This window comes from Mobula hypostoma, chromosome 4, assembly GCF_963921235.1.
Source record: "Mobula hypostoma chromosome 4, sMobHyp1.1, whole genome shotgun sequence".
NCBI classification, from domain to species: Eukaryota; Metazoa; Chordata; class Chondrichthyes; order Myliobatiformes; family Myliobatidae; genus Mobula; species Mobula hypostoma.
In genome coordinates, this window is record NC_086100.1 from 153,496,986 (window position 1) to 153,516,831 (window position 19,846).

The window sequence follows — 19,846 nt, forward strand, 5'->3', positions numbered from 1 at the left end:
TTTCTGTGGTAGGATTTGAAGTTTCTTGCTTTAGTTGTTGTCCACAAAGTGTTGACAAATAGACAAAATGGAATGTCCAGCTACAGTACTCTGCAAATGTCTTGGGCACATATATGTAGCTAGGGTACCTAAGACCTTTGCACAGTTCTGTAGTGATTTTATATATTGTACTATACTACTGCTGCCATAAAAATAAAAAATTAATGACATGATGGTAAACCTGTGATATGGGTCTTTGTTGTGGACTATGAGTGAGAAGGGAGCAGGTGGAGGGGAATCGTAGTTGGGAAAAGGGGAAAGAAGAGGGGAAGGAATGGGTAGCACCAGAGAAACATTCTGTACTGATCAATAAAGCAATTGCTTTGATTCAAATGACTTTGCCTGTTGTCTCAGGGCTGGGTGTGTCTGCACCTGTACTACCAGTACCACATCCCCACCCCCAGCACTTCATGTCTGCCACCTGTCCCACACCCCTCCCATGGCACTCCACCCTTGCCATTGCCAACATCCTTTTCTCCCACCAGATTTACAAGTTTGCGCTCTGTATGTTGACAAATGCAATACTGTGCAAAAGTCTTAGGCACTCTAGCTATATATATGTGCCTTAGACTCTTGTACAGTGCTATACATTGTAACTTCTAAAAATTTTTTTGGTCTCTGTTTGCAGTAATTTAATTTATTTTTTATATTCTTATTGTAATTTATAGTTTTAAATGTTATTTTATATTGTGATATATTGCAATGTACTGCTGCTCCAAAACAACAAACTTCATGACGTGCCAGTGCTATTAAACTGATTCGAATCTGACCAGGCAACATGAACCATTTTATCTCTTGTAGTAATGAGGTTATAACAAAGGTCTCAGTACAACCTTCCAAAAGCATCATTTGGGTAAAAATGTTACTCAATCTTAATAATAGAACGTATGAATAATAGAGAACATTTTAAGAAACGTATGTGTGACCTGTGTCCTGTTGGTCCAATTCTTTATTAATCCATCTATTCACACACTATTATTTCAGTCTGCAGGTATGAAGATCTGTTTTCACACTTGGGTGTGTTACATAATCACACTGGTGTGCCAAATCTGTCATTAGTGTAGTGGGCGATAAAATAAACAGTCCCAACATTGTAAGTGAGGGCATTCTGCCCAAAGAGGATATAAAATTAGATAGAAAGCAAGAGCCAAGATTTATAGCACTTTGTGAATTAAAATCATGTTACCAATGTCCTGTCTGTCTTTTGCAGCTTTTACAATGCTGTTGGTGAAGTGGACAAGAAAGCATTGCAGAAAGTGCTGATAAATCAGGAAAAGGTATTGTCAAGAATGTCAGCAATAAGGAAATGAAACATTAGAACACACTGACTGTTAAATCATTCATGTTGAAATATACTGAATATTGTGTGTTCTATATTTTTCTGATATTGCTACAGATAAATATGAAACCTAATAGAATGAAATTTGGAAAAAAAAATGTGATATGAAGTTGTGATTTAACATTTAATTGATTTAATATAATTGAGTCCAATTGCTAAAGTTGTTGTCGCCTTTTGGGATAACTCTGAGTTCTATTTCTGATGGTTGGAAATTTAGACCCTATACTAAGCACCTCTCCTGGTCATGTTGGATGTGACAACAGCAATACCAGGTTCTAAAATTTCAGTGTGATAAAAGGTGAGGTCATGATTCCAGAAAGAGGATATGATAAAAAAATGTTCCCATCTACTTCCTTTAAGGAGCATTCAGTGTAAGTGAAATTTCACTGCAACCAGTCTGAATGTATAGATTTGCTTATTTCAGGAATTTATGAAGGTCCATGTTAGTGATATTTTGCATTTGTCTAGTTCAAACAAAGCACAACATTCAGAACGTAATGTTGAATCAAGCCAGGATGCTATTTAGCTGTACTGTATCTTAGTAAATTTGCCTCTAGTTTCTGAAATGGTCGGAAATATTAAGGCCTACTAAAACATTCACGTCATGGGTTATCCATCACTTCAGTTGGGAGCAACGCCCAAAATGCTGGAAGAACTCAGCCGGTCAGACAATATCTATGGAAATGAATAAACAGTTGATGTTTCGGGCTGAGACCTTCAGGACTGGAAAGGAAGGGATAAGACACCAGAATAAAAAGGTGGGGGGAGGGGAAGGTGGACTAGCTAGAAGAAAGGTGAGACCAGGTAGGTGGGAAAGGTAAAGGGCTGGAGAAGGAACCTGATAGGAGTGAGAACAATGAGAGAAAGGGGCAGCAGGGGGGAGGTGATAAGCAGGTGAGGAGAAGAGGTACAAGTCCAAAGTGGGGAATGGAAGAGGGAGTGGTATGTTACTGGAAGCAGAAATCAATGTTCATGCCATCAGGTTGAAGGCTATCCAGACAGAATAGACAGTATATGAGGTGTTGCTCCTCCACTCCAAGACAGGCCTCATCATCGCTAAAAAGGAGGCCATGGACCAACATATGGGAATGGGACTAGGAATTAAAATGGTTGGCCACTGGGAAATTCTACTTTTGGCGGATGGAGCGGAAATGCTTGACAAAGCAATTTCCCCCAATTTATGGGATTCACCAATGTAGAGGAAGCCATATTGGGAGCACTGGATACAATAGGTGATCCCAACAAATTCACGGTGTTGCCTCACCTGGAGGGGACTCTCTGGGGCCCTACGTGGAGATGAGGGAGAATGTGAATGGGCAGATGTAGCACTTTGGCAGCTTGTAGGGATAAGGGCCAAGAGGGAGATTAGTGGGGAGGGATGAATGGACAAGGGAGTCACGGAGTGAACAATCCCTGTTGGGGGGGGTGTGTGAGGTAAAGACGTGTTTGTTGATGATGACGGAATTTGAGGAGAATGTGTTGAATGAGGAAGCTCATGGGTTGGTAGTTGAGGACAAGAGGAATTCTGTCTCTGTTAAAGCAGAAAGATGGTGTGAGCGTGGATGTCTGGGAAATGGAGGAGATGTGGGTGAAGGCAGCATTAATAGTGGAGGAAAGGAAAGCCTCATCCTGGGACAGAATAGGAGCTAAGAAAAATGAATGCATTTTTACAGGAGACAGGGTAGGAAGAAGTAAAGGCAAGATAGCATTGGGAATCAGTCGGTTTATAAAATGTTGTTAGACAGTTTGCCTCTAGATATGGAGACAGAGGTGTCAGAAATGGATCACGTGAGTTTAAGGCCAGGTTAGAAGTTGGAGGCGAAGTTGATGAAATTGACGAGCTCAATATGGGTGCATGAAGCAGCACAAATGTGGTTGTCAGTGCAGCGCAGGAGGAGCTAGACTTCATTACAAAGGAAGGCTTGGAATGTGGACTGTTCTACATAGCCAGCGAAGCGGCAGACACGTAGCTGGGGTCCATGTGGGTGCCCATGGCTAACCCGAGAGTTTGGAGAAAGTGGGAGGAGCCAAAGGAGAATTGTTGAGGGACTCCTCAATAATTTCTCAATTTAAGGATGATGAAAAAGCACATGCTCCAAAACCAAGAAAGGAATTGAACTGATTCATCTGGCCTTTTGCTAGTTATGACACTAAGCAATGTATTCAGTGTCGTAAATTATCCTACCTGATATCTTAAATTGGCTCTTTAATTGGGAGTCAGCACTTGATAAACTTCAGGTTAGTATTTCACTTAGCTTAAACATCTCTTTTGAGATTCAAAGGCTGGAGATATGGATTTTTCATCAAATGTATTCTACAAGGGGTGATTGATAAGTCTGTGGCCTACGGTAGAAGAAGTCAATTTTAGAAACCCTAACACATTTATTTTTCAACATAGTCCCCTCCTACATGTACACACTTAGTCCAGTGGTCGTGGAACATACGGATCCCTTCTTTGTAGAAGTGGTCCACAGCAGGGGTGATTGATAAGTTCATGGCCTAAGGTAGAAGGAGATGAGTTATTAACTCCAAACTTTCTGCATTATCACTCAGAGTTGAACTGCACATGCATGTAATGAGAGCTTCTTGGACCTCCAGGTGGTCCACAACAGGGGTGATTGATAAGTTTGTGGCCTAAGGTAGAAGGAGATGAATTATACAGCTCTTGTTACAATCACCCCTGCTGTGGACCACTTCTGGAGGTCCAAGACACCGACTTCTACAAAGAAGGGATCCGTAAGCTCCATGACCGCTGGACTAAGTGTGTAAATGTAGGAATAATAAATGTGCTAGGTTTTCTAAAATTGACTCCTACCTTAGGCCACAAACTTATGAGTCACCCCTCGTATCTTTAAATATAATTTGGTTGCTTTCAAAGTGTGCAGCTGCCTTTTTTGAATACGTAATTAAGTTTATGTGCCTTAGGATGAGAAATGCATGAATCAGAAATTATAAATGAGAAATTCTGCAGATGCTGGAAATCCAAAGCGACACACCCAAAATGCTAGGTGAACTCAGCAAGTCAGGCAGCATCTGTGAAAATGTATAAATGGTCAATGTTTTGTGCTGAGACATTTCTTCAGGACTAGGAAGAAATGGGGATGACCCCAGAATAAAAAGCTGGGGGTGGGGGTGGAGGATAGCTGGAAGGTAATAGGTGAAACCAGGTGAGTGGGAAAGGTAAAGGGCTAGAGAGGAAGGAATCTGATTGGGGGGAGAGTGGACATTAGGCGAAAAGGAAAGAGGAGTGGACCCGGGGAGGAGTGGCAGTGGGTGGATAGGCAGGTAAGAAGAGGTAAGAGGCCAGAGTGGGGCATAGGAGGGGGGGGAGAGGAATATATTTCTTTTCAAGGAAGGAGAAATTGATATTCATGCCATCAGGTTGGAGGCTACCCAGATGGAATATGAGGTGTTCTCCTCCACCCAGAAGGTGGCCTCACCTTTGATTTATGCCTGGAGACAGGAAGTTTGTGAGGTATTAAACAAGTATTCACGTTGGTATTTGTTATGGAGAATAGTAAGATCGAGGTGGATATATTCATGTTTTAGGGTGTGTTGATATCAAGAAGGAGAAGGTATTGGGTCTCTTGAAGAACTTTAAGGTGGATAAGACCCCTGGGCCTTCTGGGATATATCCCAGATGACTGAAGGAGGCAAGAGAAGACATTGCAGGGCCTCTGACAAATATCTTTGTACTCCCTCCTTCACCACTGGAAAGATTTCGACTGGAGAATAGCCAATGTTTCTTTGTTTAACAACTGGGGATTAGGGATAGTCACCGCGACATTGTGTGGGGGAGGTCATGTCTTATGAGCTTGATTTAATTGAGGTTATGAAGATAACTGCTCAGTATAGGGCAGTGGATATTGTCCATATGGACTTCAGTACTGCAGTGGACAAGTGAGACCAGTGGTATTCTGCATGGATCAATGCCAAGGCTTTTGTTATAGTGATATATACTGTAAATGATTTGGATGAAAATGTAGGTTACTGATTAAGCTTGTAGGTGATACAAAAATAGGTGGAGTGGTAGATAAAGAGGAAGGTTGTCAAAGAATATAACGAGATGTAGATCAGTTGGAAATTTAATCATTTCATAGTTGCCCTGTAGTAAACATTGGTTAAAAGAAAGCCTAAAAATGAATATTTGCAGTTCAGGTTTAAATTATGATCTGTTTTATTATCCTGTATGATGTGTACATTTGTGTGCAATTTATGTAATTGGTTAATTTTTGAATGAGTTGCCTGTAGTCGGGGAGCTGTTAGATAATGCGTAGTGATAGCAAGCCCTGTTATTAATGACTTATTTGCTGAAACGCTTAAATTTTAAGTGATATTGCGCTTCCATGCTGTCCCGCCTATTTTTAACCTGGATTTAGATCTAAATCTACTTATACTTTTTCCCCCTTAGAAAGTTATTGGTTGGTATAAGTTCAGACGTAACACAAATCAGACCATGACATTCCGAGAACGTCTCCTTCACAGGACCCTTCAGAAGCATCTGAAAAACCAACAGTTGGTGTTCTTTCTCCTTTCAACCAAGTTGAGCAGAGAGAATGGCTCCACACACAATCTGGAGTATACACTGTATGATCCACAAGAAACGTGAGTAATGCCACATTTCTTTCAGCAATGTTGTCAGCTAGTCCATTTCTGAACTGTAGTAGAAATAATTATTTTTGTAGTCCACATTTTAATAATATTTGAAGTTAATGTTTATCTTTCTCTCTCAAATGCAGTTTCGTTCAGCCAATACCTGTATCTGTGACCAATCTAGGAATGTTTGAACAACAAGATTATAAAACATTTTCTGGACCCAGTGATGCTGGGGGTTACTGTCGAGCAATGAAGAAACACAGGTAGAAAACTCTGTTCTCCCCTATTTTGTTGAGTTAACTGGAGTTGATACGGTGGAATGTGGCTAGTGTCTCAAAAAGCTTAGCCTTGACTTGGGAGGGGAATGGGAAGTGGAGAGATGCAGGGACTCTTCTGCTTGATTTGGTGAAAGAATAAATGTGGCTATGGGTGGGTAATGTTTAGTTTCTTTTGCAGAACTGTGCCTTTGCTGAACCTGCAATTATGTTGCTGCCATCTGCTGGATGTAGGTCATTTTGACACTTTACAGATTTGAATTTACCAAGTAGTCTAATTGTTTTGAAATGTTGAGATGAAGTCCTAAATATAAGAAACTCTGCATATACTTGAAATCCAGAGTAATATACAAAATACTGGAGGAACTCAGCGGGTCAGGCAGCAACTATGGAAAGGAATGAAGAGTCGAATTTTCAGGTTGCAACCTTCTGGGTTAGAGAAATTGGTGGTCATGACATTAGGCTGGAGGCTACCTAGACGGAATATGAGGTGTTGTTTTTCGGACCTTAGAGTGGCCTCATTGTGACAGTGGAGGAGACTGTGGATTGACATGTCCGAATGGGAGTAAGGATTGAAATTAAAATGGTTGGCCACCAGGAAATCTACTTGTTGCTGATGGAGCGAAGATGCTCCACAAAGTGGTACCCTAGGCTATGTCGGGTCTCACCAATGTAGAGGAGTCCACATCGAGAGCACTGGATACAGCAGGCCACCCCAACAGATTTACAGGTAAAATGTTGCCTCACCTAGAAGGACTATTTGGGGCCCTGATTGCAAGTAAGGTAGGAGGTGAATAGGCAGATGTAGCACTTCTGCTTGCAGAGATAAGTGCCAGGAGGGAGATTAGTGGGGAGGGATGAATGGACGAGGGAATCACAGAGACAGCGACCCCCTATAGAAAATGGAAAGTGGGGGAGGTAAGGATGTTTGGTGGTAGGATGTAGTTGGTGGAAGTTGCGGAGTATATTGTGGTGGACTCGGAGGTTCATGGTAAGGTAGATAAGGACAGGAGGAACTCTGACTGTTAAGGAGGCAGGAAGATGGGGTGAGTGTGGATGTCTGGGAAATGGAGGAGATGTGGGTGAGTGCAGCATCAATGGTGGAGGAAGGAAAACCCTGTTCTTTGAAGAAGGAAGACCTCTAATGTTCTGGAAAGGAAAGCCTCATTCTGGTAACAAATGCGTAGCAGAGATGAAGGAACTGAGAAAAGGAAATAGCTTCTTTTATTGGTGACAGGGTGGGAAGAAGTATAGTCAAGGTTGGTTTAGAAAAGATTTTAGATAGTTTGTCCCCAGAGATGGTGACAGAGATCTAGAAAGGAGAGAGAGAGAGAGAGATGTCAGAAATGGACCAAGTGAATTTAAGGGCAGAGTGGAAGCTGGAGACAAAGTTGATGAAATTAATAAGCTCAGAATGGGTGCATGAAGCGACATCAATGCAGTCGTCAGTGTTGTGCAGAAAGAGTTGGGGAGTTTTACCAGAGAAGGCTTGGAACATGGGCAGTTCCACGCAACCTACAAAAAGGCAGGTATAGCTTGGGCCCATGTGGATGCCCATGGATACACCTTAGGTTTGTAGAAAGTGGGAGGATCCGGAAGAAAAATTGTTGAGTGTGAAGGCCAGTTCCAGCAGACAGAAGGGTGATGATTGAGGGGACTGTTGTCAAGAAAGAAGCGGAGAGCTTTAGGGGGTTCCGGAGGGGAAATAGAAGTATATAAGGATTAGGCATAAATGGTAAAAATGAGGTGATTAGGGCCAGGGAATTGAAGGTTGTTGAAGAGATCAAGAGCATGTGAAATGTCACAGATGCCGGTGAGAAAGGGCTGAATCAAGGGGGATAAAATGGAGTCAAGATATGTGGATATGAGTTCAATGGGGCAAAAGCAGGCAGACACAATGGACCTACTTGGACAGTTTGTATTTATAAAATTTTGTAACTGATTCAGTTTACAAATCCTTGTAATTCTGTTGTATTATAAGCAGGTTTCTATCTTGTAAATGATTTAGGGAAAAAATTAGAGCACAGATGTATTGTTATTAGAAATGGCAATGGTTCAGGGTCCTCTTCAGAACATTAGAAACAGGAGGCGGCCATCCCACTCCTTGTACCTGATTTGCCATTTCATACTTCCTTTCATTTCCCGAATCTCTCATGAATATTGAAAAGCAGAACATTGCAGATGCTAGAAACTTGAAAATAAAGTACTGTATGTGCTGGTAGTACTCAGCAGGTTGTGCAGCACCTTTAAAGGGAGTAAAACGGTGTTAGCATTTCAGGTTAATGACCTTCCATCAGTTTTGAAATACTTGTTTCTAGATACCCTAACCAAGAGGTACATCATCTTTATATTTACTTTGTCTAGTCCTTAAAGTATAAGAAAACCTCTCATTCTCCTAAATTTTGTTTTTTACTTGTATTTTCCTGACCTGCTGAGGTCCTACAGCATTTTATGTGTGTTACTCTGTATTTCAAGCATCTGTAAAATCTCTTGTGTTTATTAAATGTCTTGCTTTGTCCGGTTTTGAATTGGTGTCTAACCAGTTCCATTCCTTGGCAACTGGCTTTTAACAGACTTACAAAGCGTTCCTCTCTTCCTTGTTTGGTGTTTCAAATTTTCCCCACATGTTCACGGTAATTTTAGCTATTGCAGCCATGGCATCATTTTGTAGGTAGTAAGGTAGTGTATTCAAACACGAGGAAATCTGCAGATGCTGGAAATTCAAGCAACACATACAAAATGCAGGTGGAACGCAGCAGGCAGGCAGCATCTATAGGAAGAAGTACAGTCGACATTTCGGGCCGAGACACTTCGTCAGGACTAACTGAAAGAAGAGTTAGTAAGAGATTTGAAAGTGGGAGGGGGAAATCTGAAATGATAGGAGAAGACAAGAAGGGGAGGAATGAAGCTAAGAGCTGGAAAGTTGATTAGCAAAAGGGATATGAGGCTGGAGAAGGGAGAGGATCATGGGAGAGGAGGCCTGGGGAGAAAGAAAGAAAGGGAGGGGAGCACTAGAGGAAGAGGAAGATGGAAAGCAGGCAAGGAGTTATTGTGAGAGGGACAGAGAGAAAAAAAAGGGAAACAAACAAATAAATAAATAATGGGTATATAAGGTTTTAGAAGTGTTTTTTGTGTCGAAGCTGTATACAATTATGATAAAGTTATCATATGGCCAGAAACAAACTGCTTGATACCTTTAAAATAGATTATTTTTAATTATTAACTATATCCGCAATTGATATAGTCCTTATCACAAAAAAAGCATTACAGGAAAAAATAGTTAATATTAAACCCAAAGAAAAATCTTTGCCAGGAAAAGCAATTTTGGTTTCCTACTTAAAAGATATGCTTACATAGAAAGAGTGCAGCAAAGGTCCACAAGATTGATTCCTACGAGAGTTGCCCACTACTGCAATGAGAGATTGAGTTGACTGGTCTTCATTTCTGCTGAGTTTGAAAGAATGAAATGTGAACTCCTTGAAATATGCTAAATTCAACAAGGGCTTAAAAATGCTAGTTTGGAGAGGATGTTTTCCCTCATCTAAAACAAATGAGAAAGTGATCATTTGTGTTCAAAACAGCAATTCTGAAACTAAAGTGATTAAGGGAAGTGAGGATTTTATAGGAGAATATAGCTGTGGTTGAAGATACTGATGAATAGCAGATCAGGCCTAGGGAACCGAGTGGCTTAACTTCTGTTTATGTTCTTATTGATTAAACAGTAATACTGTATTAAGTTTACAGAAAATAAATTTGGTAACTTCTCTCTCAGGTAGTATAATGGTAAATAGTGGGTTGTTTAAAGACTCCAGGTAAAAATAAATGGCAGTAATAGTACTGAAATTGCCTTAACCTCAAAGTATGTTTAAGTTTTTAACAAAGTTGAACTGCAGGATATATGAGTCCCTTAATTTTACATCATTCAGCAATGTTGCCAAAATGGGAATGAGGACGGTAAGTAAAATTAAACACATTTGCTTTCAGTGCAGTATGACATGAATAAAAGTTGCTCAGTGAGGATGCATGTCCTTCTGGGATTTGTCCTAAAAAAATTCCTGATAGATCATCTGGATGGTGGATTCCATGTCATGAATGGTCTTTTGCAAAAAAAATGGTACATTGCATTGATTAAGCAAGTGATTTCATGCAGAATATTTATTGCATTGTTGAAGGAATTGAGAATGATAGTTGGTGTAGACATTAGTTTTCTGTTACTTCAAGATTGAAGATGGATTTCATATATGGTGCATTCTAGGTATTTTTCCTTTTTGTTTAGTAGAGATTTCAGGCTAACATACATTAAAATGCTCTTATTGATTTAAATTTAGTGCACAAGGTTTCAAACAATATTTTGAAATCTGAATTGCAATTATAAACTGGAACCAAACAAAATGCTATTAACTATTTCAAATAAGCCAAGGCAGTTTGAAATAATGTTATTAGCGCACTCTGAGGACATGCATTCAGAATTAAAATAACTTCTAATTGTTGAGCAAAGCAGGTGTTTTCTCCTGCAAAGAACACTGATTCATAAAGTGAAACTAGAACCATAATCAAGAACTTTCTTTATTAGTTATGTTTGAAAATCGATTTAATTTCACTAGACCATGTATTCTCTCACCAATGCGTTGAATGTAGATCATTGGTTAGTAATTAGCTGTGTTTCATTAGGGTTTTCCTCATTGTATCTTCTGGAAAATGGAAGAATTGACCTTCATTGGTCTGGAGAATGGAAATTACAGTATACATAATGCAAGATCTTAGCTAAGGCCCTGCATCATTCTCAGCTAAACATACAATTGAATGCTGAGCTGTAAGAATTAATGAGTTGAAAGAAATTAAAGTTTAATTAATCAGTGACTGAGCCTGGATCAATAATTGATGTAGACCAAAATAATACAACTGTCAGATATTCAGGTTAATTAAAGCATCTCATGGGCAGGTTAATGTACTTATTGTTTAACATTCTTCTTGGGTAAAAGAGCTTGGTTATTTTATAAATGACGAAATGATGAATAGGATAAATTGAAAGCAGAATAAATTTACTTAACTTTTTTTTAAACCCCTCAGATGCGCATTTTTTGATCAGCATGGGTCCTTAAAAGAGGTTCAGAGAATTAAATGCATATATAATACACTGCAAGAGGAACTGAAGGTAACTGGAATAAATTTGTTAAATTCTATTGTTCTGATACCAGTATTTCACATTTCACTCTAAGGGAAAGACATTTATCCTTAGTTATTTTACAGAGCTGTTCTGTTTACACTCTGTTCATTGTTCTAATACTCAACGTCTTAAGGTTTGTCAGAAAATTGATAACTAAAATGAATTCTGCCATTTTTCATATTTGAGATGGAATTGATTAAAGTTTGCTTTGGAATTACAAAATATAAATGTTTTTATATTTCATTACTCAGCATAAATTATACGATGATTAGAATTTTAACCTTCACTGTAGAGGTCAGCTGTTCAAATTCTCTCCTTCCCAGTCTTTCAACCCTACATTCGTTCCAAAATGACTAAACTGTAGCCTTTGTCAATGCTTCTATTTTCAAGAGTAGTAGTAGGATGAGAGTGACACCTTCACATTGTTAAAGCAAGTTGTGCCTGCTGCGATTAAAACATTAGTATAAACAGAGAATCAGACAAATGCTCTCCTGTTTACAAAAACGTAGGGACAGGAGTCTGCCATTGATTCCTTTGTATTTTCTGCCACTCATTCAGATTGTGACTGATGTTCATCTTGGCTCCATGCACCATCTTTGGTTCCAGGGCTATCAAAGATTTATTGTTGGTTTAAAATTAATTGATCTATCATGTATTTTTCTGTATAATTTACTCAACTTACTATACGATCAATGCAATGCTCCCTGTCTTTTCTTTAAGAACCCTAGTTTTAGATTCTGCTATCAGTTCAACAGAGTAGGAAATTCATGGATTTAATGGTTGGTTTATGTCGGTGTATACCTGGGACTGAGTAACCTCAAGCAAAGTAAAGTTAGGGCAAGACTAAAGTGTGGAATCATATCCTATAACAGAGCTAACTACTTCAGGTGCTGGGTTGGGGAAGGTTCTGAAATTAAGTACTAAGTATATGTTGTTGGTGGGCAGTTAGTGAAAAGCAAGCAAAGATCTGTGCCAAACTGTTCTTCAGATCATATTAGTAAATTCTGTAGGAAGTGGATGTCCAAAACTGCACAATGATTGATTTGCTATGTTGTGAAGTAAAACTGGGTAGATCATTGCACAGACTTCCATTTACACTGTGCAGACTGATCTGCTAAGTCAAGTTCTGCAGAGTTTTTCTCATGTTGGGTGTACAGCCAGAAGATGATTCTACCTCCTGTAACAAAGTCATAACAGAGGGAACTGGGCTGGAGCTGGTAGCATCAGAAAACCCCACAATTCTGATTGTCATTTAAAATGTCGTTTGATGCACTTGCAGAACAATATTCAGTCAGATAAGAAGCAGCAGCCTCCATAAGTTTTCATTGGGATGATGGTCAGCATGTAGTTTTAAAGTCTAACATGGATGTTTTTAAAAGAATCATACATTTTTTTCAGTGCAAGACTTGATAACCTGTTGCGAGGATTAGGCTGGGTCTAATTTTGTGGCAAGTTGTCACTGTAACACTCTTCAAGCATATTACCATCTACCAGCCCACCTACCTACCTCCAATGTAAAATGTTTCCTATTGTTCTTTCCTTCACTCCAAGTTAAGGTTTTTCCAATCATCCAACAGCATGGGTAACTTGGTGGCACTAGTTCACCTACTGGGAGTGAATGCAAATAATTTGCTGGCTCAGTGCAGGTTCAATGCTGATGAAATCCTGACGTAATTACTAGTTTGGTATTATGACAACTTTCAGTCAAGTGGGTGTCACGGTAGCAAAGTGGGTAGTGCAACACTATTCCAGCTCAGGGCATTGTAGTTCGAAGTTCAATTGGAACCACATTGGTTTCCTCTCATTCCAGTTAGCAGATTAATTGGTCATTATAAGTTGTCCTGTGATTACGCTGGTGTTAGGTAGGTGGGTTGTTAGATGGCATGGCTCATTGGGTCAGAAGAGCCTGATCAGCGCTGTATCTCCAAAAAAGTAAAAACTCTTATGATTTTTTTTTTAAAACAATAGTGTAAAGTAATCCACTCCAAAATGATATGATTGCTTTTATAGAATGTTTGTTTATTTATTCAAGCTACGCTTTTGGCTGATAAGGACCACAGGAAAATTAGAAAAACTGGAAGTACTCAGATTAAGCTGCACATGGAAGAGAACAAAATAATTCATGCCTTGATCCAATAATCTTTCAGCAGAAAGTTTGTCAAAACACTATTGTGTTGGATCTTACTGTTTTGGTTCATTTTTATTTGCTCAGTTTGTGTATTTTCAGATCTATTTATCCAGAATAGCTTACCTGTGCAACCTTGTACTTTAGTTTCTGTTATTCCATAATAGTTACCTTGTACGATTTGTCATAAATCGTTAGCAGTATGCAAATATAGGATTTTATAGCTCATTGTCTCCATATCTCAATGCTGGATAAGGTTAATTAGTGCCCATAATCCCATCAAAAAGATGTCTCATTATGTTTATGTACTTATTTACACGTTAATTTCTGTATAATTAAATGACATCTTCATGGCCAGTTTGAGAAATCAGCATTCCGCTGGTTTAGTTTGGAAGTGTAAACTATTATGCATTAAAAATTTAGGATACAAGATTATTTTTTAATTCTTCTCCCAAATTTCAATTCCTCAGTCCTCAAGTTTGACATGATTTCAAGCAGTGGGGTAATGAGATCCTTTGGTAGAGTACAGTTCATCATGGCTTTAAGCGTTCATGTTTTATTGTTCATGATTTGTAATTAAAGGATGATAAGCAGCTGATGGAATTTAATTCAGGCTAGTTTGAGCTAATACACTTTGGGAAGTCCAATTCTGATGAGTTATATTGAGTAAATGGCAGGGACCTCAGGAATTCCATGTCTCACTGAAAGTGGGACACAGGTGAATATGTTAGGAAGATATTTGGTATGCTTGCCTTCGTAGGCAGGGTGCTGAGTATAAGAGTTGGGACTGTACAAAACATTGTTGCAACTGTACAAAACATTGGAGTATTGTGTATTAGTCACCATAATGCCAAAGGATGTGGTGGTAATGAAGGAAGTGCAGAAAATATTCGACAGACAGGCAACAGACATGCAGTTATAAGGAGAGAATGGCTAGGCTGGGTTTATTTTCCCTGGAACATTAGAGATTGAGGGATGACTTTATAGAGATTTATAGAATTATGAGAGACCAGTCTTTTTGCGGAGAGGAGGGATTCTAGAGCTAGAAGTCACGGGTTTAAGGCGCTGAAAGAGGAATAATTTGAGGGGTAGGTTTTTCCATACACAGGGTGATGGCTATTTGGAACAAACTGCCAGAGGAGGTGGTGGAAGCAAATAAATTTACAATGTTTGAAAGGTGCTTGGCTAGGAAAGGTGTCAAGGGATGCAGATCTAATGCAAACAAAAGGGCTATGCATCATGGTCAGCTTGGACAGGTGGGCCGAAAGGGCCCATTTCTGTACTGTAGTATTCAATGACTCTATTTTCCATTTGTCATCAGATTAGTGGAAGAGAAAAGTTATCAGCCCAAAAGAAACAACAATGGGTATACCTGCAGGTCAAAGGCCCATCCATTATTTTTCACTAATATTTTCAACAAAATGGTTCTTATCCAATGGTTATAATCTGTATCTGTAATACGCTTTGAGAAAGGTCAGTGATTTATATCCAACTGTAATTTACAAAGGGAAATTGTAAAGGAAAAGCTTGTGCTGTGGAAAAAAAACAGGTGAAATGACTACGTGGTTAATTCTCTAAAAGAACTGGCATTGGCAGGTTGGAACAAACTTATTCCCATTCTGGAAGGTTCAGGGGCAACTGATGAAAAGTCATTAACCTGAAATGTTAATCCTGTTTCTCTTTCCACTTCCTGATCTCCTGTATATTTCTAACTTTTTATTTGCCGATTTCTAGCATCTACGATATATTTTCTCGTAGATTTCTATTTGTTCAATATCCCTTTTGAATGTATCCTCCTACTTCAGTTTTTCCTTCCAGAGGTTTTTCTACATCAGTCATGAGTTATATAGCACAGAAAATGTCCTTTGGCCCAACTCATCCATGCTTTCCTGACCTGGTCTCATTTGCCTGCATTTGGCCCATATCTCTCCATATATTGCCTGTGGAAAGCAGCCAGTGAGTGAGTGGGCCAGTGAAGGAGTGGAGCTTTGAGGCTTTGACTCGAGAGATTCTGGCAGTTTTGGCAGCTGGTCTGTGCAATCAAGTCAAGCAAGATTTGAATAGATCAGCAGAAAGCCGTTGATTAGACAATCAAGATTTGAATAGCTCAGACTCAGCAGAAAGCAGTGAATTGGGCAATCGAGGTCAGGTGACCAAGCATTTTGAAAAGCTCAAACAGATAAATAGAGGGATAGCTCAAGTGAAGTGGCCTGTGGAAAGCGGCCAGTGAGTGAGTGGGCCAGTGAAGGAGTGGAGCTTTGAGGCTTTGACTCGAGAGGCTTCGACAAGAAGAGGCGGAAGACAAGTTTGCTTGCAGTTAAGTCTTTACAATGTCTCCTGAGACGGTGATGTATATCTCATGTGAGATGTGGCAGTCTTAGGGAAACGCCCCTCTCCCGCAGAGTCACATCTGCCAGAAGTGCATACGGCTGGGCGATCTGGAAGACTGTGTAAGGAATCTGGAGCAGCAGCTGGATGACCTTCGACTCATAAGGGAGAATGAGGTAGTCATAGATGAGAGCTACAGGGAGATAGTCACACCTTGGCTGTTGGAAGCAGGACGTTGGGTGACAGTCAGAGCGGGGAAAGCGAAGGTGAGCAGACAGGTAGTGCAGAGCACCCCTGTAGCCATTCCCCTGAATAATAAGTTCACTGTCCTGGATACTGTTGACGGGGATGACCGACCAGGTGTGAGCCACGGTGGCAGGGCCTCCGGCACTGAGTCTGACCTGGTGGTGCAGAAGCGTGGGACGAAGAACAGGAGAGCTGTCATCATTGGAGACTCTATAGTCAGGGGAGCAGACAGGAGATTTTGTGGACATGGGAAGGACACCCGCATGGTTTGTTGCCTCCCGGGTGCCAGGGTCCGGGATGTCTCTGACCGGGTGCATGACATCCTGGTACGAGAGGGAAAGCAACCAGAAGTCGTGATACATGTTGGGACCGACAACATAGGCAGGAAGAGGGATGAGGTCCTGAAGTGTGAGGACTGGAGTTTCTGGAACTAGGCAGAAGGCTGAAGAACAGGACCTCAAGGGTGGCGTTCTCAGGGTTGCTGCCAGTGCTACGTGACAGTGATGGTAAGAATTGGAGGAGATGGCAGTTGAATGCATGGCTGAGGAGTTGGTGCAGGGAGCAGGGTTTTAGATTTTTGGATCATTGGGATCTCTTCTGGGGAAGGTGGGACCTGTACAGATTGGATGGGTTGCACCTGAACTCGAGGGGGAGCAATATCCTTGCTGGCATGGTTCGGGAGGGTTTAAACTAATTTGCAAGGGGGATGGGACCCAGAGCGATAGAGCAGTGAAAGAAGTGCATGGAGTAAAGCCAGATCTAACATATAGAGAGGCTTTGAGGAAAGAGAAGCAGAATAAACGGTGTAAAGACAGTAAGGTAGAAGGGCTGAAATGTGTGTACCTCAATGCAAGAAGCATCAGGAACAAAGGTGATGAACTGAGAGCTTGGATACATACATGGAATTATGATGTAGTGGCCATTACAGAGACTTGGCTGGCACCAGGGCAGGAATGGATTCTCAATATTCCTGGATTTCAGTGCTTTAAAGGGGATAGAGAGGGCGGAAAAAGGGGAGGAGGGGTGGCATTACTGGTCAGGGATCCTATTACAGCTACAGAAAGGATGGATAATGTAGCAGGATCCTCTTTTGAGTCAGTATGGGTGGAAGTCAGGAACAGGAAGGGAGCAGTTACTCTATTGGGGCTATTCTGTAGGCCCCCTGGTAGCAGCAGAGATACAGAGGAGCAGATTGGGAGGCAGATTTTGGAAAGGTGCAAAAATAACAAGGTTGTTATCATGGGTGACTTTAACTTCCCTAATATTGATTGGCACCTGATTGGTTCCAAGGGTTTAGATGGGGCAGAGTTTGTTAAGTGTGCCTAGGGTGGATTCCTGTCACAGTATATGGACAGGCCAACTAGGGGGAATGCCATACTAGATCTAGTACTAAGTAATGAACCAGGTTGGGTCACAGATCTCTCAGTGGGTGAGCATCTGGGGGACAGTGACGACTGCTCCCTGGCCTTTAGCATTATCATGGAAAAGGATAGAATCAGAGAGGACAGGAAAATTTTTAATTGGTGAAAGGCAAATTATGAGGCTGTAAGGCTAGAACTTGTGGGTGTGAATTGAGATGATGTTTTTGTAGGGAAATGTACTATGGACATGTGGTCGATGTTTAGAGATCTCTTGCAGGATGTTAGGGATAAATTTGTCCCAGTGAGGAAGATAAAGAATGGTAGGGTGAAGGAACCATGGGTGACAAGTGAGGTGGAAAATCTAGTGAGGTGGAAGAAGGCAGCATACGTGAGGTTTAGGAAGCAGGGATTAGATGGGTCTATTGAGGAATATAGGGAAGCAAGAAAGGAGCTTAAGGGGCTGAGAAGAGCACGAAGGGGGCATGAGATGGCCTTGGCAAGTAGGGTAAAGGAAAACCCCAAGGCATTCTTCGATTATGTGAAGAAAAAAAGGATGACAGGAGTGAAGGTAGGACCGATTAGAGATAAAGGTGGGAAGATGTGCCTGGAATCTGTGGAAGTGAGCAAGGTCCTCAATGAATACTTCTCTTCGGTATACACCAATGAGAGGGAACTTGATGGTGAGGACAATATGAGTGAGGTTGATGTTCTGGAGCATGTTGATATTAAGGGAGAGGAGGTGTTGGAGTTGTTAAAATACATTCGGATGGATAAGTCCCCAGGGCCTGACGGAACATTCCCCAGGCTGCTCCACGAGGCGAGGCTAGGATCTTTATGTCCTTGTTGTCCACGGGAATGGTAGCGGAGGATTGGAGGGAGGCGAATGTTGTCCCCTTGTTCAAAAAAGGTAGTAGGGATAATCCGGGTAATTATAGACCGGTGAGCCTTACGTCTGTCGTGGGAAAGCTGTTGGAAAAGATTCTTAGAGATAGGATCTCTGGGCATTTGGAGAATCATGGTCTGATCAGGGACAGTCAGCATGGCTTTGTGAAGGGCAGGTCGTGTCTAACAAGCCTGAGTTCTTTGAGGAGGTGACCAGGCATATAGATGAGGGTAGTGCAGTAGATGTGATCTATATGGATTTTAGTAACGCATTTGACAAGGTTCCACACGGTAGGCTTATTCAGAAAGTCAGAAGGCATGGGATCCAGGGAAGTTTGGCCAGGTGGATTAGAATTGGCTTGCTTGCAGAAGGCAGAGGGTCGTGGTGGAGGGAGTACATTCAGATTGGAGGATTGTGACTAGTGGTGTCCCACAAGGATCTGTTCTGGGACCTCTACTTTTCATGATTTTTATTAACGACCTGGATATGGGGGTAGAAGGGTGGGTTGGCAAGTTTGCAGACGCCACAAAGGTTGGTGGTGTTGTAGGTAGTGTAGAGGACTGTCAAAGATTGCTGAGAGACATTGATAGGATGCAGAAGTGGGCTGAGAAGTGGCAGATGGAGTTCAACCCAGAGAAGTGTGAAGTGGTACACTTTCGAAGGACAAACTCCGAGGCAGAGTAAAGTGCAGGATACTTGGTAGTGTGGAGGAGCAGAGGGATCTGAGGGTACATGTCCACAGATCCCTGAAAGTTGCCTCACAGGTGGATAGGGTAGTTAAGAAAGCTTATGGGGTGTTAGCTTTCGTAAGTCGAGGGATAGAGTTTAAGAGTTGCAATGTAATGATGCAGATCTATAAAACTCTGGTTAGGCCACACTTGGAGTACTGTGTCCAGTTCTGGTTACCTCACTATAGGAAGGATGTGGAAGCATTGGAAAGGGTACAGAGGAGATTTACCAGGATGCTTCCTGGTTTAGAGAGTATGGATTATGATCAGAGATTAAGGGAGCTAGGGCTTTACTCTTTGGAGAGAAGGAGGATGAGAGGAGACATGATAGAGGTGTACAAGATAATAAGAGGAATAGATAGAGTGGATAGCCAGCGCCTCTTCCCCAGGGCACCACTGCTCAATACAAGAGGACATGGCTTTAAGGTAAGGGGTGGGAAGTTCAAGAGGGATATTAGAGGAAGGTTTTTACTCAGAGAGTGGTTGGTGCGTGGAATGCACTGCCTGAGTCAGTGGTGGAGGCAGATACGCTGGTGAAGTTTAAGAGACTACTAGACAGGTGTATGGGGGGTTATATGGGAGGCAGGGTTTGAGGGTCGGCGCAACATTGTGGGCCGAAGGGTCTGTACTGTGCTGTGCTTTTCTATGTTCTATGTTCTAAACTATTCCTATTTATTAACCTGTCTAAATGTCATTTAAAATCATTGTAACTGTACCTGCCTGTACAACAAGCTCTGGAAGCTCATTCTATGAATGTGT

At 41.2% G+C, this 19,846-nt stretch overlaps 1 protein-coding gene across 1 annotated transcript in view; it reads left to right on the forward strand.

The window, feature by feature from the left end:
- Positions 1-19,846, forward strand: part of abraxas1 (abraxas 1, BRCA1 A complex subunit) — a 42,815-nt gene that overhangs the window by 11,767 nt on the left and 11,202 nt on the right. Inside the window, exons 4-7 of the mRNA XM_063046746.1 lie at positions 1,250-1,316; positions 5,790-5,983; positions 6,118-6,237; positions 11,320-11,404. Coding sequence (XP_062902816.1) covers positions 1,250-1,316; positions 5,790-5,983; positions 6,118-6,237; positions 11,320-11,404 — 466 coding nt within the window. The remainder of the gene's footprint in view (positions 1-1,249; positions 1,317-5,789; positions 5,984-6,117; positions 6,238-11,319; positions 11,405-19,846) is intronic.